Source organism: Eutrigla gurnardus (assembly GCF_963514095.1).
Source record: "Eutrigla gurnardus genome assembly, chromosome: 19".
NCBI classification, from domain to species: Eukaryota; Metazoa; Chordata; class Actinopteri; order Perciformes; family Triglidae; genus Eutrigla; species Eutrigla gurnardus.
This window is the reverse complement of record NC_139930.1, coordinates 13,889,897-13,914,368: the sequence shown is the minus strand read 5'-3', so window position 1 is coordinate 13,914,368 and position 24,472 is coordinate 13,889,897. Positions and strand designations below refer to the sequence as shown.

General features: G+C 43.5%; 2 protein-coding genes across 3 annotated transcripts; one reads left to right on the top strand and one right to left on the bottom strand.

Annotated features, from left to right (window-relative positions):
- On the bottom strand, positions 1–12,611 carry LOC311029487 (zinc finger and BTB domain-containing protein 6-like; the record flags this gene model as incomplete). Of its 2 annotated transcripts, XM_084034641.1 has the most annotated exons (4): positions 12,480–12,611; positions 12,170–12,365; positions 3,893–4,207; positions 1,674–3,712 (listed from the first exon to the last, which is right to left on the bottom strand). In XM_084034641.1, exons 2-4 carry the CDS (start codon positions 12,206–12,208, stop codon positions 2,618–2,620), a joined length of 1,449 nt encoding a protein of 482 aa, XP_083890767.1. In that variant the 5' UTR covers positions 12,209–12,365; positions 12,480–12,611. The 2 variants fall into 2 exon arrangements, with proteins under 2 accessions (XP_083890766.1, XP_083890767.1); XM_084034640.1 differs by lacking the exons at positions 3,893–4,207; positions 12,170–12,365; positions 12,480–12,611 and adding an exon at positions 1–284 and having other exon boundaries at positions 2,680–3,881.
- Positions 12,545–24,443, top strand: jak2a (Janus kinase 2a; the record flags this gene model as incomplete). Its single annotated transcript, XM_084034628.1, has 23 exons — positions 12,545–12,782; positions 15,064–15,187; positions 15,268–15,388; positions 15,499–15,644; positions 16,087–16,378; positions 16,515–16,634; positions 16,856–17,013; positions 17,123–17,234; positions 17,555–17,741; positions 18,458–18,582; positions 19,006–19,140; positions 19,236–19,323; positions 19,731–19,858; positions 19,952–20,090; positions 20,182–20,333; positions 20,676–20,826; positions 20,908–21,041; positions 21,351–21,540; positions 21,973–22,097; positions 22,637–22,809; positions 22,960–23,077; positions 23,287–23,400; positions 23,584–24,443. The coding sequence occupies 23 exons, from the start codon at positions 12,545–12,547 to the stop codon at positions 23,689–23,691; spliced, it is 3,378 nt and encodes a 1,125-aa protein (XP_083890754.1). The 3' UTR covers positions 23,692–24,443.
- Positions 24,444–24,472: the final 29 nt, after the last annotated feature.

Below are 24,472 nucleotides of genomic sequence, written 5' to 3'. Positions count from 1 at the left end.
TCAGAGCCAGGTCCCTGGGTCCAGTTCGGATCCTCTGCCCCCCTTTTGCGACAGCACATGACGGACACGTCCGCTCAGGTACAGTGAGCCCAGCGCCGCACGCTCTCGGCTTGACAAACCGGGGGCTGGAGGAGGAGAGAGAGAGAGAGACAGGAGGACGGTGGATATCGCTCCGCCGGTGATGGTGCCCGAACTGCGCCTCCTCAGACTCACGACCGGGCTGCAAAGGCGGAGAGCTGCTGCATCTCTGCACAGTCCGTCCGGGACGCGGTTCCGTCCAGCCTCTGAAGGTTCAACACGCACACAAAAAATAATTTGCGTGTGTGTTATTATTTGTCGGAGGGGCGGCGTGGGGCACTATTTTAATGTTGTGGGCAAGGATAAAAAGATGTAAATGGGCAAGCCGGAACAAGCCGCTTTTCGAGGCGTGGGCTGTCTGGTTTTAAAGGCACAGCGCGGCGGAGGTTGATGCGCTTCGAACAAGTGCGCCTGTCAAAAGGAAGTTCAACACGACGTACGCAGTAACCGCTCGCTTTATTGCAGAAGTGGAGTAGACAGGAAACAAAGAACACACACCTGCACTCAGTTGGTCTTCCCCATGATTGTACTGGCTCTTTGCTTAGGCTTAAATAAACACGAATAAAATATTTTAAATAATCTTAAATGATAGTTATTATTCTCAGGTTGTTATAGCAGTTGATAGTAAATAAAGTATGTAACGCAGGTTGACTAAAATATATGTCACATATATTGAGAGTGCCTTTTTATATCTGGTTAATACAAACAGTGGATTATGTTGGTGATTATGCCCTACTGAGGTAAATCCTATTAGTTGGATAGCCTCGTTATAATGGACTGCAGGCTTTACCCCCAGTGTTTACTGTCATACTCTAATAACCCAGATGATCTCATCTCACACAATACAACAGGGGAATCTATCTATCTATCTATCTATCTATCTATCTATCTATCTATCTATCTATCTATCTATCTATCTATCTATCTATCTATCTATCTATCTATCTATCACTTTACTATATGAAAATTTGAACAGGCTCCTGTCCTGGTGGTAAAAAAGTAATGGTTCATTTGTCACTGCAAGGAACTGTTAATCAGTTACATGATGGGTCTGGATAACATTACTGTAAGTTAAACAGTGATTGAACTGTTCTATCTGAAAGTTTTTATTTGAGCATTCAAGCTCATTTAAAGCACCTTTAAATCACACGCAGTCAGTGGGCGATGCATTTGAGTTTGTTTTACATCAAAGTAAACATTACAATGTCAACGCAATGTGTCATATGCATAGGTTATGAGCTTATGAAATACCGATTGGATGAACATTTTTGAGACATTCATGGTCCTCAGATGATGGATCCAACCCCAACTTTCTTTTAGTGCCACCAGCAGGTTGACAACAAAAAACCTTACCTATAGCACTCTGATCGTAGCTCTGTTGCTCTTGAAGTACTACTTTACTCAGATGAGGACCTAACACTTGTTCTATTTTTAGCTCTTACTTTATCAGCAATGATACGTTGTGGTTTCTTTGTTTCCTTCTTTTGACAAATGTACTTATTGTAAGTCGCTTTGGACAAAAGTGTAATATATGTAAATGTAAATGTCAGGACACAGTTGAACTAAGATGGCAAACATTACCCCTGTTGAACTTCAGTATTATTATGCTGAGTTTACATCAAATGCCCAGATTGGTGAAAGATTATGTTTTTTAGCTTCAGAGAAATTTCAAACAAAAGTACATTTCACTGCTTTATTTGTCAAAGTTCTGCTTAAAGCAATGCCATATTTTTCAGGAATTGCCCACACACACACACACACACACACATTAAATGCTACTTCACAATATCTTAATGACCTATTATTCTTTTCATCCACCACTCCTCATCGTCCCCATGGCCTGCATCCTCCTCATATTTTATAGCTCTCCGTCCCTCATTCATAATAGAGGTGCCCCAAATGCCACATTTACTTTGTGTGTGTGTGTGTTTATCTGTGCAACTGTGTGTGCACGGACCATGTCAAATTAAGTGTTTTGTTTGTCATTATGCTCAGTTGTTATATTATGAGTTATATCGCACATTCTCACATTCATGTCTGGACTGAACGCACACCTCACCATCAATTAATCATTATGTCCGTGCACAGAAATGTTCGAGCCTCCTCGGATGCCCCCGAGCAGGAAAACAACTACTCTTCCATTCACCCAGATGAGTGACGATTACGTTTCTGGGCCGAAGGAGAACGGGAGCGATGCGAAGAGAAAGAAAGGAGCGAGAAGAGCCTGGAAACCCTCTCAGCCATGTGGGCGAGCCCACTAAGTCAATGCTCAGTGAGCTGCACACAATTTCAGTCGGGTCATAGGGTGGTCAATGGTTGTCTGTGAACCCCAGCAGGCAGTATGCATGATTGGGTCTTTCCAAGAAATAGTCTTTTGAAACTGAGGTAATTTCATATATATTCATTGATTGACTCCTTGATTCTCATTCATCAGTGTGATGGGAGTCACTGGTGCAGCATTTTGCTAAAATAATAACATAGCTTAATGTGCTTCCTGATACCTTATTTGGCATGTTCCCCGAGTGATATGGAACAATGCTCATGCAAGAACTGCTTGTTGATCAACAGCCCCCTCTAGCATGTTTTGCAGGCTACCCTTACCATGAATGTCCTTCAGGTGGCGCCTGAGGCCTGCTTTGTGTGGAAACTGCACAGCACAGTATTTACACTGATGGGGCTTATCCTCTGTGTGCAGTCTGAGGTGGTCTTGCAGCGTGGTCTTCTGGGGAAATGTCTTGTGGCACAGCGGGCATCGAAAAAGCTTGACCCCGGTGTGGACGCGTATGTGGCGGGTCAGGTCGCTCCTCTGGGGAAAGCCTTTCCCGCAGACTAAACACAAGAACTGTCTGTGCTCCTTCAGGTGGCCCACGTAGCTCTCCAGGTGCTGGAAGACCCTGTCGCACCTCCTGCACAGGTATGGCCTCTGGAACAACACGCCGCCTGAACTTCCTGCCAGCTCGTCTCCAGAACAATGACTCTTTGGCACACAAAACAGATCGGGGTCCAACAGTTGAGCCGCCTGCCGGAACATCTCTTTTTCTCCTCTTTGCTGTTCTGCATCTTGGTTCTGAAAACTGTCCACCGATCCGTTTTTAGCAGAGGCTCCTTTGGTTGTGGATGGTTTATGATCTCGGGGAGCTGACAAAGGGTGTAGCTTGCATGTCAAAGCACCTGTAATGTGGTGATAGGATGGTTTATTTGTGCGAACAGGCTGGTTTTGGCTGCCGTCCTCTGAACCCAGAGTCTCCAGACAGCATGCTGCATCTTCAGATAGCCCTATTTTAGCTATATCCGCCCCCTTGTCACCTCTGACCTCCCTCAGGCCTTGACCGTCCACCGTTGATCCTTTGCTGAACCTCGACATGGACCGAATCCCGACCGCCCCTCCTTCCTCTTTACTTGCTTCCAGGATTCTTGTGCTGGGCCGTGCTGCATCCTTTTCCTCATGATTTGTACATCTGTTACCTGACCGTTTGCTCTCTGGCTGCAGGATTTCCTTCTCCTCTGAGTAAGCCAAGGAAGCCAGGGTTGGACTGAGGTACTGGGAGATGGCTTGGGAACATTTTTCCACCACTTGAGTCATCTGGAGCGCACTGGCGGAAGTCAAGTAGCTCACCAGTTCTCTCAAAGGGACCTACAGCGATTTATGTAACGGAAAACAAGGAAAAACAGCAAAAATTATTAAGGAAAACAAGTGCGAGAATCACACTCTTTTATTAAATGTTCCTTATTTCTGTTTTTGAACCCATAGCACTTGATGTTGTTCATTCTGACACTCGGATGGATTTGATAATGTAATGTAATGATACTACGCCTCTAAGAGCCCGGTGTAGCAGGACAGGAGGAGTCCCTCGCCGACCTCCACCCTGGAGACGACGCCCACGCTCAGCTGGTCCCGGTCTTCGTGGAGCAGGAACTGGTCGCGTAAGAAGTCCGAGGACGCTGCGAGCACCACTCTGTGGCCGCAGAAGTGGAGAGGCCGGACAGCGGTGCCTTGTGGATCCCCGAGGAGGAGTGTGACATCACAGAAGCGGCGCTGCTCCCTCAGGGTGTTGATTCTGCTGAGGATGGAGTCACCGTGGGCGGGGAAACGAAACCTCAGGGTGTCAGAGGAGCTTGACATGATGGTCTGTGTGGATTTAAAAAGGATATTTGATGCAGAGTTTGTTAGAGGTCGAATACAGAAAAGCTGTGCATTGATTGTTTTTCATTAAACTGTCTTTTAAATAGGTTGCAGGCCTTTTGTTGCTAGTTGAACTGTGTTAAAAGTTGACGAACATGGAATCGTTTTGGTCAAGAATAATCTATGCACCACAGTACACAATACAGAGAGAACACACATGGATGTGACGATCCGGTCCCACCTTTTACTGCAGGCTCATCCCGTGAAGATGGATCCGGCGGATTGAAAACCACAAATGACTTAGAGAGGGAGTCTCTATATGTCCGATACCTGGCAGTTTAACCACAATCATTGACGGGAAAAAGGCATCAAAAAGGAAAGTCACGCAGAAGGCAGAAGGAAGCGAGGAATCTTTGACCAGTGAAGCGACTTCCTCTAGCTTTCTGCTGAGGATGTTAAATTTAGACAGCTGTGTGTGAGATGCGCAGGAGCTTGTGAACCTATTAACCCTGTCAGTGCCTTTATTTCACTGGGTTGAGACAATACTGCAATATACATGCAAGGCTACAACACATAGTTGCACACATATGCAATATTGTTTATTGTAGGTTGTGTAACAACCATTACAAATGTTCATTTAGAACATGCAAATTCATAATTGATGTCTTACACATAAACATTAGTAAGCAATGAAGCTCAGCTTATACAATGGGATACGTGTGGGACTGACATTTGTATTTCATCAAATCTTTATTGTTTCAAATTGAGAAGAAAGATAAAGCGTGGATGATGGGGAAATCCCCCCCATCTGGCTTCATATGTTGTTAGTGACTCAATCAAATAGTTAGCAACTAAACTTGAAACTTTGGCTCCAGCTGTGCTGTTAAAAGCTAACTATCAAGCAAATAAAATCCTGTTGTAATCTTGTTTGCCCGCGGCCCTTCTTGGAAGTCGGTTTTTCTTCTGTATTTCATTAGAAGTCAGAAGTTTGCACCATGTGTGATGGTGAAATATACCTCACTGCCTTTGTGACAAACCACCGTGTCCACTTAAGGTTGCACAAAATATGTGTCGATTGAATGAATGCAAAAGAGCACGTGCTCTCATGATAATACTAATACTAACTCTGGTCTACCCTCCAGGCGAGGCGCTTCATCTCCAACGAGCCCATTGCTTCCGTGTTTAAGGCGGAAGGACCCGATTGGGGGGAGACAGCCGAGCAGACTCAACCGTCTGGAGGCACCGCGCTCCGCCCTCACCACATCGTCATCATCTTACAACATCGTAGTATCGACATGAGGAGAGAACCGAGCGCGACTCTTGCTGGGTTAGTAAGTAGCTCGACAGTCGCGATTTAAGGCTAAAACCCGGGCGTCACGTGAGCTCGGATCGGAGCGGAGCGTTAAAGTAGTCCAGGAGACGAGATGAAGGGCCGACGGGATGGCAACCACCGAAGCGACGGCGCTTTTGCTGACAGCTAACGGGAACCGTTAAAGGTGACGTTGGGTTAACGCGGTCCTGTCTCGCAGGTCGAGTGCGGCAGACAGACAGGCAGGCAGACAGACAGACTTGTTGATTTTGGAAAAGTCAAGCAGCCACATCAGAAGGCAACAGGCAAGGTAAGTTGTGTGTGTGTGTGTGTGTGTGTGTGTGTGTGTGTGTGTGTGTGTGTGTATCTTGATTGTTCCTGCACTCAACCAGTCAGTTTACAGTTACCGTAGTTAAAGTTAGTTAACAGTTAGTTCAAGTTAATTACAGATAATTACAGTTAGTTACAGATAGTAACAGAGAGTTAACTCACAGATTGTGTGTTTATCTTGATTGTTCCTGCAATCAACCAGTTAGTTTACAGTTAGTTAACAGTTAGTTCAAGTTAATTACAGATAATTACAGTTAGTTACATATAGTAACAGAGAGTTAACTCACAGATTGTGTGTTTATCTTGATTGTTCCTGCAATCAACCAGTTAGTTTACGGTTAGTCAACGTTAGTTAACAGTTAGTTCAAGTTAATTACAGCTAATTACAGTTAGTTACAGATAGTAACAGAGAGTTAACTCACAGATTGTGTGTTTGTGTGTTTATCTTGATTGTTCCTGCAATCAACCAGTTAGTTTACGGTTAGTTAACGTTAGTTAACAGTTAGTTCAAGTTAATTACAGATAATTACAGTTAGTTACATATAGTAACAGAGAGTTAACTCACAGATTGTGTGTTTATCTTGATTGTTCCTGCAATCAACCAGTTAGTTTACGGTCAGTTAACGTTAGTTAACAGTTAGTTCAAGTTAATTACAGCTAATTACAGTTAGTTACAGATAGCAACAGAGTTAACACACATTGTGTGTGTGATGCATAGTTGAGCCAAAGACCTGATATCCCCTAGACTGAATCCACCATGTTTAAATAACCTGCACATGTGTGATACTCAGTCTGGGTTCGTGTTGATGTCCATATTAGGTAAACACATCTGCAGCTAATTGGATTGTTTTGCTAAAACAACAAATCTGCAAAACATGTTTTAATGATGAAGTCAAAAGTAAAAAAAAAAATCATTATATTTGAGTTTGTCAGTGTGTTGGCTGATGTTTATTTCACTAACATTAACATTTAGATTTTTTTTTTTATAAGGATTAGATTTGGAACTGAAGGAATGGTCAGTTTACTCCAGAAGGCAAACTACGCAACACAGACACTAAATCACCTCCGATGTATCTGTGGTATTTGTGTACTGCGATTTGTTGTCGTGTGTGCTGATATCCACATTTTGGAGATAAGCTAATGTCGGTCAGTGTATCGGCCTGGCTCGTTTGTCTGTCCACGTTTGAAATTCAAATTTGTTTTCAAGATGCGTCCATTCAACTTTGTTTCACATAGCGGAAGCTGCAGCGTTTGGTGCTGTTGAATTGCATTGCAGCATATACCTGTCTGTACAATGCAATTAAACTGTGCTTTTATTCTGCATGAGTGAACATTTACAGCAGGCGAGATTCATATAGATCATTTTGATTCTAAAGATCAGTCATTTTCCAGCATCTCTGTTCTCTGGTTTTGAGAAGGGAGGCGGTCTTGTTTGCAAAGTTTAGTCATCCCCAACCACCAACTAGTAATATGGATTCTCCGCTTGACTGTAGAACCTGTGTAGGGGACTGCTGGGCCAACATGCATCACAACCTACACTTACTAGTGCATCTAATTCGGTTACAGTTGCTGTAAATAGTGTCCTGCTGTGACAATGTTCTGTTTTTTGTTTATGTTCCTTTTAAGTAGGCAGTGTTTATTACTGGCATCAGGCGAATGATTTAGCTTTTTTTTTTATCTAGGGCTTTACTGCAAGAACATGACAGACGGTGAGACGGCGACGGGGAAAGTACATTATTCTTGCCAGTTTTTATTCGGGTCACACAGAAAGAACTGCGCCTTCAGCTGCTGTCATGGAGAAAACGTGTGTTGGCTGATTTCAAATGGAACAGCTGTGACAGCAAAGTTACAGTTGCATGTTTTTTTGTTTTTGCCATAATAATGTTCGGTTCATGGTCTTTAGAGTGGCAGATCTTAGAGATGCTCGCACGTCTGAACCCAAAAGAGTGAAAACATCCTACACTTTTGTGCCGTTGTGGATTTCATGAAACGTGAAGCAATCAGTGTTGTGTCAGTGTGTTTGGTTTTCACGTGGGAAACGGAACATATAACATACAGTAACATTGTTACTTTTAAGTAATATGACACGTTACTAATAGGATTTCATTAATACACATACCATGAAAGTAATGTTCTAGCATCTGGAAGTAAGTGTTTATTGTTCTAATGTTCTCGTTCATTCCCACTGCTCCACTTAATACACATTTTAATACAAAGTGATGCTTTGATGACCTGCTATCAAACAACATTAACGTCGTCCTCTTCCATTTTAAAATGCTAGAAGTACGTTCTGCTGGTTATTTTTTTTAGCAAAAGCAACAACAAAAACCTTGACAGTAATAGTGTAAAGTAAGGGTTCCAAATGAAAGTAATATGTCAAATATTACATTTTGAAAGTAACTTGCCCAAACACTGATTTGAGCCGTGGGAGAGCAGTAAAGCCAAGGACAATATGAACTTTAGACATAACTCTCTTGCTGTTTGCTTGGTGCAGATTACATACTGTCAAACAAATGCTTCGGTAGACTTTTTCAAGCTTCTGTCATCTGATTTGATTAGAGCTTACCAGTAGATCCAGCCCCAAAAATCCAGACCGACCCTACCGAGCCTGTCTGAGCCCAGCCCGGCCCATTAACTGTAATTATGAGCCCGGGTTAAACCCGACAGTATTTGAATAAGTAGGCCGTTATAACTGACTTTTCAACTACAATTCCGAATTGTTTGAATGACAGAAATCTGTTAAGAATGATCTTAATGAATAGTGAAACAACTGACTCATTTAAAATGGTTCCATACCTCCGACTTTCCTCCAGACTTGCTCAATGTTAATTCTCCTATTTTTATTTTTGTCTGTACATCTTCAAGCTTATGAATGGCCCGTAGGTATGAATGTGACTGTGAGCGTCTCCCTACCCATATTGTGTTTGGAAAGCTACCATGGAAGTCTCCCTTCTTAGTAACCCTCTCATTGTTTTATACATGAATCAGATGTTATGTTCTTGATTCATTCAGAAAAAGAATGTTTAAATTTGTCATGTTTACTCAAAATAATAGTCATTTTTTCACATTCAGGATAGCAAGTAGTGTAGTTTTAAAATATATCCTTGCTTTGCAGTAAGATGTGGATAATAATCATTACATGGCGTAGAGTAGGAGGGAAGAGGGCAAAGCAAAGGGGACATTGAGTATTTTGTGATGTCACAGCCGGATGTCAAAATGAATCATTTGTTTTCATGAAGACTCTTTGTCATCTGGCTTTTTTATTCCTGCTTGAAGTGGCTCCACTGTTGGATTTATTTGACCTATTTGTTCAACTAATGTGTCGGGCCACCAGAGGCCAAGTCATCCCTTTGTTTGGACATCATTTCAGTGTCACACTGCTTTAGACAAAAGGAACGTGATAAATGGCTGATGTGATGTGCCAGAAGCTTAGTTTTCTAGTTGTAGACTTGGCTTGCTGGGGGACTTAGACAATGTCGTAACACGTTGGATCTAGTAGGCCATCCGTTTTTTTAGAGCTAAGTGTCCAGAGGCCGATTCAAGATGTGTCATTGGTGGCCGACGTCGAAGCTGAGCAGCCATTAAGGGCAAAGTGTGTCCGAGCTGATAGCGCCGACCACAACCAGCACCGAGGCCCAGATAAGGAACTTGTCCAACTCTCTGCCTGTCTGCGACATGATAAACGTTTTGGGTGTGTAAACACACTGACACCAAGTTAAAGAGCCGCGTTTCCTGTCCTCTAAATACTGGTCCGTCTCGTCTGCTGAGGGCCCTGGAGACCAAAACAATAGTTTGTGTACATGCGTGTGATGAATTCATTTTAGACTTAGACATAGACTTATCTTTATTGATCCCTTTTGGATTTTGGAAATTGGATTTCCAGCAACAAACTCTTAGCTAAATATAGAAGGTAAAGAATAGACAGTAAACAATAAACTCTTAGCTAAATATATATAAAGTAGAGATAAAAATACAAGTTAAATAGAAATAAGTTAAGTGTAGAGAACTGTATAGAGGATGGACATAAATAAATAGAGATAAAAATATATAATAGGACTGTATATGGTTTTTTGTACAGTGGATAAATGACATTAGCGGCAATTAGCAGTTAAATTAAATTAAATGATTGCACTTAAGTGGTGGATTAAGTTATTGCACAACAAAAGAAGAAGAGTGTCCAGGTATGTATGAGTAGATTATTAATTATTGATTGCACAGTGAGTGGCTACCACTCCTTCCCTTCGGTCCTCTTTACCCTATTTCCTCCCCCCCCTCCCCCCCGAGTGAGGAGTTGTAGAGTATGATGACATGAGAGACAAAGGAGTTCTTGGGTCTGTTGGTCCTACACTTGGGAAGGAGCAGCCTTCCCCTGAACAGGCTCCTCTGGTTGCTGATGACGGTGTGCAGGGGGTGGCTGGCATTGTCAATAATGTCCAGCAGTCGAGTATCCTCCTCTCTGCCACCGTCACCAATGAATCCAGTTTCATGCCGACCACAGAGCCAACCCGCCTGACCAGTTTATCCAGTCTGGAGGTGTCCTTCTTGGATATACTGCCCTCCCAACACACCACAGTGTAGAAGTGGACGCTGGTGACCACAGACTGGTAAAACATCTCCTCAGGAAGTACAACCTGCTCTGTGTCTTCCTGTACAGATGGCTGGTGTGTGTTGTGCAGTCCAGTTTATTATCCAGCCACAGTTATTTGTATGATGTCACAGCCTCCACCTCAGCTCCCTCTAGCAGGACTGGTCGCGGTCTTGTTCTGGACCTCCCGAAGTCAATGACCAGCTCCTTCATCTTAGAGGTGTTGAGATACTCCTCCTCTCTGTAACCCCTGATACATCCAACGATGGCTGTGTAATAACTCTTAGCTACTAGGGGCTGCACGGTGGTGTAGTGGGTAGCACTGTCGCCTCAAACAGAGAGGGTCGATTCCCGGGTCGGGCTCCTTCTGTGTGGAGTTTGCATGTTCTCCCCGTGTTAGTGTGGGTTCTCTCCGGGTTCTCCGGCTTCCTCCCACAGTCCCAAGACATGCAGGGTGGGTGCATTGAGTCTAAATTGCCCGTAGGTGTGAACGTTGTCTGTCTCTACATGTCAGCATGTCAGTTAGGGTCAGGGTGAACCCCGCCTTCGCCCAATGTCAGCTACCCTGAATACAGGATAAGGGGTCGAAGATGGATGGATCTTAGCTAATAGATTTCACTGGTAGTGCCTTTGTTTGTGTTCAAGGTGATTGGGTGTAGCTGGAATAATAATATGTTCCAACAATGCCACAGTGTTTTAACAACCATTTTATAGCAACAAGATTGAGTCGTTGACTCTCTTTTTTCTTGGCTTTTGTATCCTTTTTATTGTCTCAACACCAAGAACATAATGCACTCCACGGAGCCATTAAAGTCTAAACTGTAACCAGGTCTTAACCTTGGTCTCCAGCCACTGTGATGCTCCAGTTGAGAAAAACAGAGCACTAATCCCACTGCATGGGAATTGTTTTTGTAGCTCATGATTGTAGTTGAGAGTGAAGAAACAACATACAGTGCATATAAAAACAGCGGATAATGAGGATAATGATGTTTGGTGAAGAATGACAGGAACCTATAAAATCACTCACATACTCATCCCCATTATGTCCTTAATTAATGGACGGATTAACCATTTGTGACCCTAATAAAACAAAGAAACATGTCTTTATATCCGTCTGAATCTGACTCTATTCATCAAACAGGTAGAAATCTCTTAGATGAGCTGTTTCTCCACTAAAACGATCCTCCATAAGACTATGTTTGTGACTGATAGAGCCTTTACCTAAACATTCAAAGTAGGCCTGTTCGATTAATCGATTTTAAATCGTAATCGCGATTATGTAGTTCGGACGATGTTAAAAACGTGAAAATCGTAAAATTGATTTTTTAGTTAAGTTAAAGTTCTGCACTTTATTCATTCATTTTTGTTTAATGGACACACATTAAGATACATGTGAAAGTGAGGTTTTTCTCTTAATCCCAAAGGGATAGTTTTTATGAGGTCTACAAGAAGATAACACGGAGCAAAGCCAGATAGCAAAAGTTCTTTAATTGTTCTTTATATTAATCCCTTGAGGGATTTTTTTTTGTTTAATAAGAGCAAGGTTTGCACTCAAATCCCAATGGGGAAATTATTTGCAAAATGTTCAATAAAAAACAGCATGTTTGAGATCATTTCTTTGCCTTTTGTCATTTCACAAAATACTCGTAATCGAAAATCGGATTTTGAGAGAAGAAAATCTGGATTTTATTTTTGGGCAAAATCGAACAGCCCTAATTCAAAGCCACTGTCTCCAAATAGGTACCTTTAGCCAAGATGGCAGCCGGGAGATTTGTTGGGACATTCATGTTCCCCAGAGGATGAATCCTGCTGGTGATCCCTGAGTTTTCCTCTAGCTGAGGTCGGCATTTTATGGTTTTGAGTGAAATGTCTTGGCAACTATTTGCCCTAAAATTTGGTTCAGACATCCATTCAGGACTGTCGCAACTTTTCATCATCACCTGCAAAAACCAATGTCATTCCCATCAGCCACTTTGTGCTAATTAGCAAATGTTCTTCAACGTCATTATATCTGCAAAACATCTCGACTTTGCCATCATCGGTCTCATTCTTACCTGTGTTCCTTTCTCCATCTTTTTCCTTTGTCCACTGACAGGTGGATGTTTGTTTTTAGCGACATATGGACATGGACACGCCCGTCTCCAGTCCCACAGCGCATCCTAATGTCGTCCTCCCCGACCTCCACCCAGCCACCGCAGTCGACCCCAAGCAGGTCGCGGACGCCACCTGCCTCACCGTCCACCTGTACTACCTGGGGAAGGCCGGAGGAGAGGTTAACGGTTCAGAAAGCGCTCTTCGGTTCCCAGCCGGGGAGTACGTCGCAGAGGAACTGTGCATCAGTGCAGCGAAAGCGTGTGGTGAGTTACGAGAGGATTTCAATTCTATTTATTATGGACTTTACATGATGCTTAAAAAACAAAACACGCATCAAATACATGACAAAAAGAGGGGGAAATGCTTCTATTTACATTTCATACATGCTGCCATCTTTGCCAAGAAGGGCAAAAAAGTAGGGAGCCTGGGTAGGACTACATTATAAGGGTATTTCCATGTTGAGAACACCCATGGGAAGATGTGTGCAGATCCTTTTGGAAAAAACAAAATCAGTAAAGTACTTTCATCTCCACACTAAATAAGGGAATCTCTTTTGGAAGAATGTTGTTTATCCTATTGGACTTCAGAGACTTATTTTATGGGGACAATTGATAGCCCCCCCCCAATGAGTGGACTTTGATAAGAGAAATTTGTGGCCGGCGGTGGGTTAGGAGCTAGACTGTTCCCTAGCTCATTGTGTCTCAGCCCCTCCCTGCGGGAATGCCTTGAGAGCAAACGAGGAGTTACGTTTCTATAGAAAGTCCTCTGAAGTGCCACGAAGAGCGACGTCTCTTTTCTGATGAAAGTGAAAGCTGATCACTGCTGGGTCAGCTTTCCCACAGCTGGGTCAGCTGTCTCCAACCTGTAGAGACTTTTTATGGAGTGCCTGTACAGTCTGAACACATTTGCATTGTACACATTCTAATGAAGGCACACAGTTTTCACTGGCAGAGCAGCAGTGTTTTCTCTCCGTAGTCCCAGTTACCAGGAACAAACATCCGCACATGAATACCAACCTACGTTCTCCATTTGAAGTGGCAGGATGCCTTTCTGTTATTCATTTGGAATTCCCGTTGGAATTTGTTGCTTTTATGATTGCAAATTCAATACTTAATGACCCAGATTGTGATTAGAGTTTCCTTTGAACGCTGGATTATTTATTATTATAAAGGTTCCGGGGAAGATAGGGATTATCTACCTCATATCAAAGCTGAAACTCAGGAATCAGCCTCATGTGACTGAATAGAAATTCACGAAAATGTGTTCCTTGCTGGCAGACGGACTCTCTCTGACTTAAATTATAATAAAAGTTAACAGGGGGAAAATAGCAAATCGTAATAAAACAGATCCTTCTTATAAATAATAAAGTTTATTGCGGTCTTTCCGTTGTTCAGACCTACAGTGATGCGGCTGTTTAACCAGACGGGGGAATCAGAAAACAAATAGAGTATAAAATTCATCATGGTTCACTTGAGATATACTAGATCAGTTCCCATCAGCTGCAGCGTCCAATCGGTAACTGATATCCAATGAGAAGGTGTGGTGGCCTTTAAAAGAGATCTCTCCTCAATCCTCACTCCTCGGAGCAGAAATAAGACCTTTGGGACGCCTTCAAGATGGGGGCACGACTTCCGGTTCAACCCAGGAGCGAGGAGATATCATGTGACAGACTTGGCATGTAGCCTGGGTCACCCTTCAATCACAAGGTTGACGGTTCGATCCCCAGCTCCTCCTGTCCTCAAACTGTCCTCCAGTGAGACTCTGACCCCAAGTGGCTCCCCAGGCTCCTCCTAAAAGGATGGGTTTAAAGCAGAGGACAGATTTCGTGTATGCAATGCAGGTGATGGCCGAAATAAAGTTTGAAGTTGACTTTATTATTTGCTAATGTAATAAAGAACACAAAGGTAAGGACATACATTCAACTTCACAGTACTTTGACTCCACTTCCCCTTTTGTGGTCGAGCATACTTCCTCTAACGCACCCTCGTACTATTGCTCCACTCTGTGAGTGTGCGAGTGCTTCCTGCTGTGTGGTGAAATGTTTTGTCTGCTCACCCTCATGGCACGAAAAAAAAATACTCACACAAATTAGTTCCTCGGAGGTCTAGAATTTAACATCAATCGTAAAATGTGGCAAAAGTGCCATCAGGAAAACCAAGACGGCTGATGATGGGCGTGGATTAAGATCGGCCTGAACAACACAAAGTTGCTAATCACAGTCTCCCACAGGTATTTGCCAATGCCAGTCTCTCATTTCCAAAATCGACTGGAAGCTTTGTGGTCGTAGCGACGGGTGTTTTGAAGAACGAAACAAAAACGCAGAAATGCGGAACGGACGTTCAAGCATCTTTAGCTTCATCAAATACAGGGCATAGGCTGAGTGATGAAGTCGTAACCCATTGGTTCCAAACAATACTCCTGTTAATGGGAACGTTAAGTGGACACTTTTAATTTGAAATACAGGTGTGAGGGTCCCCCACTGTCCCGGTTCCAGAATCAAACGGTCTGCGCTGTAATTTAAGTAAACAGAGGATTGTTTTCCAGGGATTGCGCCAGTGTACTGCAGCTTGTTTGGCCTGATGAGGAAAAGTGACAGGATATGGTTCCCTCCTAATCACGTCTTCAAAATGCACCAGCCAGCCAGTGAGACCGTGCACTTCAGAATCAGGTAGATATTTTTGATGTTTTTTTCCTAATTTCCTTCATGTTTCAGACTTTTACATGCGCCTCGTATTTTTTTCTGCCCAGATACTACTTTTCTGGCTGGTATAACAGCGGCAATTCATTGTACGCCCATCGCTATGGCGTCTCCAAGGGGACGGAGAGCCCTGTGATGGATGATTGTGTCATGGCATACCTATTTTTTCAGGTTAGTGACTTGTAAGTAACTCATATCATCAAGTGGGCGGAGGAGATAAAAATCTCTCTGACCGACTGTCCGTGTCGTGTCATTTCCATTTTTGCACCATGTGATTCCAGAGGCGTAGCGACTTCCTGAACGACGGGGCTAATATCCCGGTGAGCCACGAGGCCCAGGAGGAGTGCTTGGGCATGGCGGTGCTGGACATAATGAGGGTCGCCAAAGAGTGCGGTCAGTCACCCGTGGACATTTACAACAAGACCAGGTGATGCGCTCGGATGTTACATCATAATTTTGGACTGTCGCCACTTTCACACATTATTTAAAGTATAAAGCATCCCTTTGAAACAACGAAACCATGGTGTGAAACGCTCGCCGTCATGCTGGCGCGCCAGTGGTCCAGCTCATGAATAACCATTTCAAAGCAGTGCGGTGGGCTTCTCGGAACACAGTGAGCATCAAGATAGTCTTATTATGTGTATTCATGCAGCTGAATGAATTATCACTTTGTATGAGCTGACGTTTCAGTTCAAAAGGTGTCTGATCCTCCTCATGTGCTGTGTCCATGCTTGAAATTATTCACTGATTGATTGACCCGAGGCTGGACGCAGCATGTACAGTGGCTGAGCTGTTTCCCCTCTGTCCCGCCCACTCCCATCCGGTTGTTTGTTCATCGTTTCCTCTACATTCTCATTTTGCCCCTCCAGCTACAAGGCCTTCCTGCCAAGATGCATGCGGAGCCACATCCAGGAGTACAACATGTTGACCCGCAAGAGGATCCGCTACCGCTTTAAGAAGTTCATCCAGCAGTTCATCGAATGCAAGGCCACGGTGTGCAACCTCAAGATGAAATACCTGATAAACCTGGAGACGCTGCTGCCCTCCTTCTATGCCGAGCGCTTCCGGGTCACCCACCTCTCCATGCACGAGGTCACCATCGTTGTCACGGGCGACGGGGGCATCCAGTGGTCAAAAAGGAAAGAGGAGGGAGAAGAGGAGGTGAGGGGCCGAGGGATGGGTCACAGTGTGGGCGGAGCGCTAGCAGTTGGTTGAAATGGCCAATAACAAACAAGCAAACGTCTTCATCTAATGTCCACCACTGTTTTTTGTGCTCTTTTTTTTGTGTGTCTACCAGGAGCTACAGACGTACTGTGACTTCCCACAGGTGATCGACATCAGCATCAAACAGGGCAATAAGGAAGGCTCAGTGGAGAGTCGCATAGTCACCCTCACCAGACAGGACAACCAGAGCCTGGTAGAGTACACACTGCTCCATTTATCACTTTCAAATGAATCGTTTATCTACTTTGCTTTGTTACAGTCTGTAAACCATATGGCCCCTTGGGGGCATTAAAGCTCTACCCTGCAATGGGCTTAAATGAAAACATCCCTATGTAACATAGTTTGTTTTCATGTATAAATAACCCCTGAATTATGTATTTTTGCCCTCTTCTGCATTCCTGTCTGACCACACAGGAGCTGGAGTTTCACTCCCTCCCCGAGGCTCTCTCATTCGTCTCGTTAGTCGACGGCTATTACAGACTGGTTGCCGATGCCCACCATTATCTGTGCAAAGAGGTGGCTCCGCCGAGACTCCTGGAGTGCATTCAGAGCTACTGCCACGGCCCCGTCTCGTGAGTGCCGCACACATGCGCAGACGTGGCGCGTCACTCGTGCGCCCACAACCACAGAGCCAATACGCACACACACAGACACGCAAAAACTCTGTCTCTTTGATCACAGGATGGAGTTTACGATCGGTAAGCTGCGTCGCTCTGGTAACCACCAAGGCCTGTACATCCTCCGCTGCAGCCCCAGGGACTACGACAAATACTTCATGTCCTTTGTGGTGGGGGTAAGCTGTTATTGTTGGCTCACCGTTCTGTATACAAGATGCATTCCAAAGTTTCTCTGAAGATCATATGAGGCTTCAGCAGCCTGACATTAAGGGGGTGTCTTTTTTAATACTATATCGGTATATATGTATACTCAATCTCTTCTGATAAAATAAGTAATTTATGTTCGAGCAGAGGGAGGACGAGAAAGAGGCTGTTTTTAGAAAGACGATGTGAGCCTATCCTTTTCCCCCCCAGCTGTTATGTGTTAGACTGAGACGTCCAGATGTTGGCATGTTCAGCACAACTTGACTGTAATTCTTAACATTTCTATTTTCAGTCCGAAGCTATGGTGGACTATAAACACTGTCAGATTGTGAAGATGGAGTCGGGGGAGTACATTCTGAGCGGTGCCAAGAGGAGCTTCGGCTCACTCAAGGAACTACTGCATTGCTACCAAAAGGAGGCGCTCCGCACCGATGGATACACATTCCAGCTGACCCGGTGCTGCTCGCCCAGCCTCAAAGGTGAACACACAGACACACCAATAACAACACAGTTTGTATACATTTCATGCAACTAAAATATTCCTCAGAATAGTAAAGACCTTTTCACTGAAAGTGTTTCTTTGTCCACAAGGCTGCAAAAATAGGAAACAGCATCCTTTCCATCATATATAGAGGAACTCGTATTTTATCTTGGATCAATCACACACCTTTTTTCAAAACCATTGATTACAGAATTAATTATTGAAGCTAGTTTGGAACAATAATAATGCAAGCAGACCTTTTTTTGCTGGGTTATAAATCATGCTTAAGCTAGAAAGAATGATGGTAGAAGTTATAAAAAATAGCAATAATGAGACGATATAAGATTAAAGTTGCAAGAATGACCCCAGTTCAACATCCTGTTAGAATTACCCCTTTGTTGAGAGTCCCAGCAATTCCTTATAGGGTTCTTTGCCACTGGTATTTTGGTGTTTTGTTCAGCTAAATTATCCCAAATTGATAGAGACATAGGGCGCATTCCTATTTGCTCTCTAACACGCTAACAGCACAAAGAGTGAAAAACAAAGCTGTCAGCACGTTGTCCATAGCAGCTGGTATTAATGCTCTGAATCCCATATATTGCACATTTACTCTTCAACAGAATACTTTTTGAGTCCTTATAGTAGTTTTAGAACTCCATCTGGCTCTCCTGAGGCGTGTGTCTAATGCCTGCCTATGTTTACCCTTTTCTTTAGATAAATCCAACCTGGTGGTATGTAGAAATAATCAAGGGGCGGATGTCACAATGTCTCCATCGCTCAACAAACACAACATCAGCCAGATGGTCTTCCACAAGATCCGAAAAGAGGACCTCGTCATCGTAAGATAACCCTTCATTTGGCTTTTCCACTCGTCTGAAAAAAGGCATACAAACATTAAAAACAAATTCATAATTAGGCCATTTCTGTAGTGGCAGTATGTTGTATTAGTGGATATGATTAGATGGCAGATATGTTCTAGATTTACAAAGGTGATCTGTACCAAAGTGGGTGACCAGTGCCTTTTATGGAAATGTTTCCATTGAACACTTAAAGGAAGAAAGCTCCAGTCTACCTAGCTCCAGGAGTGGGCTTTATTCAGTTGAGGACATGGGAAGCTTTCCTTATGTGTTAATATGTCATGTTATATGTCTTATATTATATTTTATCTGACGTGGAATCCACCCTTCGACTTCCCAGGCCAATGTTGTGAGAACGTGGTGAAACTAGCTTTTCAACATACAACAACATACATGTGTTTTTAGAACGAGAGTCTGGGCCAAGGAACTTTCACCAAGATCTTCTGCGGTGTGAGGAAGGACCTGGGAGACTACGGAGAGATACGTCAGATAGACGTTGTCATCAAGATCCTGGACAAGGCTCACCGCAACTACTCAGAGGTTGGCTGAGTGAGCGAGTGAGCGAGTGAGTGAGTGGATCTGATGAATTAAACTCTATGAACTGAGGATCTCTTCTCTCGTTTTCTTCCTCACAGTCCTTCTTTGAAGCAGCCAGTATGATGAGCCAGCTGTCCCACAAGCACTTACTGCTCAACTATGGCGTGTGTGTCTGTGGCAATGAAAGTGAGTCTACAAAACACACACACACACACCCTGCTCTCTGCTGTGCCCTGACCCTTCCAGAGGAGAGCAGGCTGAAGAATAAAAACAAGGAATACAATGAAGGAACAGAGCAACACTGACACAAGGGGATGTATTGTTAACGTGTTGGGGTTAGGCATCGAAGCTTCAGTGGGAAATATTTGAGAATGTCTTAAATGTTATTATCTATTGTGAGATGAAAACAAAAGATTGGACATCAAGGATCCCTATTGAAACGAAAATGGTAAAAAAAAAATAGGAAATGTGCAATAATCATCAAATAAATGACAGCACTAGCCCATAACAATGTATCTGCTCATATGTAGGCCTATAAACAGTAGAATAAACACACTAAACACACTGGTCTAATAAAAGGATCTCCCTCACAGACATGATGGTGCAGGAGTACGGTAAATTTGGTTCACTGGACACCTACCTGAAAAAGAACAAAAGCTGTGTTAACATCACCTGGAAGCTAGAAGTGGCCAAGCAGCTATCCTGGGCTATGCACTACCTGGTAAGACGAGCAGCATCATGTAGATAAAACCAGTTGTTAAAGCAAAGGGAATGCAAAGGGAATGAACGTTGTCCCTGTCATGTCTGCACGCAGGAGGATAAGAACCTCATACATGGAAACGTTTGTGCCAAGAATGTCCTCTTGATTCGAAAGGAGGATCGGACAACGGGCAGCCTGCCCTTCATCAAACTCAGTGACCCGGGAATCAGCATCACCGTGCTGCCCAAAGAAGGTGAGATACATGCGGGTCATGTCAAACCTCACACCTTCTTCTTCTATTCCATTCATTCATTTCCTTCTGTCTCCTCGTGTCCATTCATCAGTTCTGGTGGAGCGTATCCCATGGGTGCCGCCCGAATGCATCGAAAACCCCCAAAACCTAAGTCTAGCCACAGACAAGTGGGGCTTCGGCACCACCCTTTGGGAGATCTGCAGTGGCGGAGACAAACCCCTCAGCACCTTGGACTGCTCAAAGGTCACAAACACAGAGGACGCGTTCACTGAAAAGTATCTGTACCGAAGGGATGGTCTGATGTTTTGGGAAATGTTGTAATCATTTGGTCGCCTTCTTGCCTCAATCACTCCAGGAAGTCACTGCGCTCGGCAAGAAATAGTTGCAAAAAAAAAAAAACTATTTCCCTAAAATGTCAGACTATTCCTTTAACTCACACGATTAGTTTTGTTTTGAGAATAACTGGGTTATTTAAAACACATCCTGATTATTTTACGGATGTCGGCCCATTTTGTGTCTCAATAATTTCCCAACTTGTTTTCTTAAAACATGCAGGTTCTGATTATTTGCTCTTTTGCTCTGCAGAAGAACTTGTTCTACGAGGACAGGCACCAGCTCCCGGCTCCCAAATGGACAGAGCTGGCCAATCTGATTAACAGCTGTATGGACTATGAGCCCTCACACAGACCCTCCTTCAGGGCCATCATAAGAGATCTCAACAGCCTCTTCACGCCAGGTAATTTACCCTCTTCAACTAAGGTTCTATCAGTTATTTTTTTTATAAAACTACCTTCCATCTTTCTTTTTTGCGCCGCAGACTATGAGCTACTAGTGGAGAGCGACATGGTGCCCAACAGGACAAGGGGCTTCGGCTTCCCGTGGGCCTCCGAGAGCCAGGAGCCCGCCCAGTTCGAGGAGAGGCACCTCATCTTTCTCAAGCAGCTGGGCAAAGTGAGACATGCACACCCACACGCACACACTTTTTAGCGTGACTCACTTTTAACACCTTCCGGCATATTTACATATTGTCTGTAAGTGCGAATATTTTGAATAACTGCATGACTTTGCATGACAAAGAGTTTCAGAGCGAGATCATCTGTTAAAACTTCCTCAAAGTGTCACGCTCTCTTGAAGTGTTTTTGTTCTACAGTTTTTCTACGTTTTGCTTATATGGGTGCGGGAAATGCACCCTTCAGATAAACTATGATGTACAGTAGCAAACTTTAGATGTTCTATGCCTCTTTTAATGTCTCGCTGCAGGGAAACTTTGGTAGCGTGGAGATGTGCAGATACGACCCCCTGCAGGACAGCACCGGGGAGGTGGTGGCGGTGAAGAAACTACAGCACAGCACAGCGGAGCACCTCAGGGACTTTGAGCGGGAAATCGAGATCCTGAAATCCCTCCAGCATGAAAACATTGTGAAATACAAAGGGGTCTGCTACAGTGCAGGTATGAGCACGCCGTTTAATACCTATATGGGCAATATACTAGTAGTATCTGTAGTAACTGTTGTATTATTTATATTTGTAATCACAGTGGATGCTGTCAGCTTCTGTGTCCCATATTCTTTATATAAATCATAGTTGTATAAGTTCTACATAAGTGGTTCAAAGATTAATAAAGGGATAAGAAAACAATTAAATATCCCATCCTTTTCCACAGATTTGATTTCCAGCAGTAGATGAGAGGAGTTAAATCTAGTGAGATTAGATTTTGTTATATGTATTATGTGTTATATATGTTATATTATATGTGTTATGTGTATTCATGTCTTTGTAATTCCCACAATTGGTGCCTAGGGCATCACTAACCATGCCCATTAAACAAACACATTTTCTCTACCCATTTGTCATATATTCTCTTAACTTCTTGTTTCTGCAGGCCGAAGGAACCTACAGCTGATCATGGAGTACCTCCCCTACGGCAGCTTGAGAGATTATCTCATCAAACACAAGGACCGCTTTGATTTCAACAAGCTGATGCACTATGCGTCACAGATTTGCAAGGTAATGTAGCATAGTACCTTGTTAGGTGGTACATTTTACATATACTTACAAATATATATAAACATACATGCACGTACGCCAAACATACTCCCAAACAAAGACTCTGGCTACCCGCCTGAAGAGGTAACCTTGAACCTAGAGCAGAACAAACACAATGTTCTCCACCGAAACCATCCAAAGTGTACTCCCAGGGTCAGGGGAATAGCATGAGAACAAATTCACCCAGGGCGGAGCCTGACCAATACTGGAGAACTATATGAGAAAATGAGGCAACGCCAATGCTCAGTGGCTAGTGGATCTGAGTGCAGGATCAAGACCCGGTTACCATAACAATGGCAGACATCGAAGAAACAGCTGGACAGCATCAGGCCCTTGAAATGATCCAAGACACACACTGCACTCCATGAAGGAGCTGCTGATGGATGGGACCCATATATATACATATATACACACATATATGCATACATATGACATTGTTTAACAGCAAAAGTACACATATAAACCAGCTCTCTTTCTGTGTGATCGTCTTCACCCCTCAGGGCATGGACTACCTCGCCACTAAGCGATACATCCACAGAGACCTGGCCACCAGGAACATCCTGGTGGAGAGTGAGATGAGAGTGAAAATCGGTGATTTCGGCCTGACCAAGGTGCTGCCGCAGGACAAAGAGTACTACACCGTCAGAGAGCCTGGGGAAAGCCCCATCTTTTGGTGAGGAAGACACACTGCATGCATTTGTGTGGGTTGAGAGAGTTTCGTTTCTCTCATGCCTTCATGTCTGCTTGTAATGTGGGATAAGTGATTGTCATCATCATGTATGTGTTATGTACTGTATATACACCGGGTTGTGTTATCTTCCAGGTACGCTCCAGAGTCGCTGACGGAGAGCAAGTTCTCTGTGGGATCAGACGTGTGGAGTTTCGGTGTCGTCCTCTACGAACTCTTCACTTTTAGCGACAAGAACAGCAGCCCGCCTGCGGTACTGCTTTGGACTTTTCTCTTCTAGCTCTTTCATTGAACCCTTCATTTCTGGCTCGACCAACAGAGCGAGGAAACTATGTCTGGTGTGATTAGTCTGAAGTGTTGTTAAAGAAATCTGTTGATTGAGTGACTGTCGGCAGGTTTTTATGTCTTACCATGCTGTTTTCACCGATGCCAAACAAGAACTACGCTTTTTTTCTGTTGCAGGTGTTTATGGACAAGATGGGAAATGAGAAGCAGGGCCAGATGATCGTCTACCATCTAATAGACCTGCTGAAACAGGGATATAGGCTGCCTGCTCCCAGTAATTGTCCAAAGGAGGTCAGTAACTCCTTAAAAACTCAACAATCCTAAAAAATCGCTAAGAAAATGCTGCGTAAACAAAGCAAGGAGAAGCAAAAATAGCAAAAATATTATATTCCAAACTAGCTTAGTTATTCGAGTAAATAAGGTAAAAAAAAATGTTCTCCTCATTGTTAATGTCCGTGCTAACGTTTCTTTCAGATTCACAAGATCATGACAGAGTGCTGGAGCAGCGAACCGACACAGCGGCCCACTTTCAAGACATTAATCCACAGCGTGGAGAACATACGAGACAGCAAGGACAGATGAGCTGCATCCATCCCTCAACCTTTGACCTTTAGGCGTCGACTCCCAGGAGTCGTTCCTCACAGATCGTCACAAGAACAATAAAAGTCTCCTCTTCACCGCAGTGATGCAGCCGCTAGTCCGACGTGCACTTGCTCCCTTTCGGCGTCCATCAGCCTACTTAACCATTTACTCAAATAAGGATGACGAACAGTGACATCCGCTTTCTTAGCAGGTTACCTACTTCTTTCTATGACGTATACAAATGATTGTATTAATTGGTACACTACCTCTGACTCAAGTCACCAAACAACATATATTTCAGATGCCTTCAAAAACATTTAATTATGGGATGCATTTTTTTTTCTTTACAGTATTATCTTGAACTTGTGTTGAATGTTTAAGCCTTAAAATATCAGGGCCAAAAATGTATAAATCACCAACAGCCAGCATTTTGTCTGTTCATGCTCAGTCTTTGAGTTTATACTTTAGTTGTTGTAAAATAAGCGGCAGCTGATTTTGTTTACCAAAGTGGCCTCACTGCTCTGGTGCAGGCGGACTTTTAAGGACCGGAACTGAAGGGATCCAGTGTCGTGTCATTCCGATATGAATCAAATGGGAAATGATGCTGTTGCCTTTGTAGTAAGTAATGGGCATATATTTTTTTACAAATACAGTATCCTGCCTGTGCTATACTATATGATTGCACTGTAGATACCTACTGTGAAAGTTTTGGTGGAGAAAAAAGTAATAAAGGGAGATGCTTTTATTTTCTAGCTTGTTGTTACAAGTGATTGTTTTATTC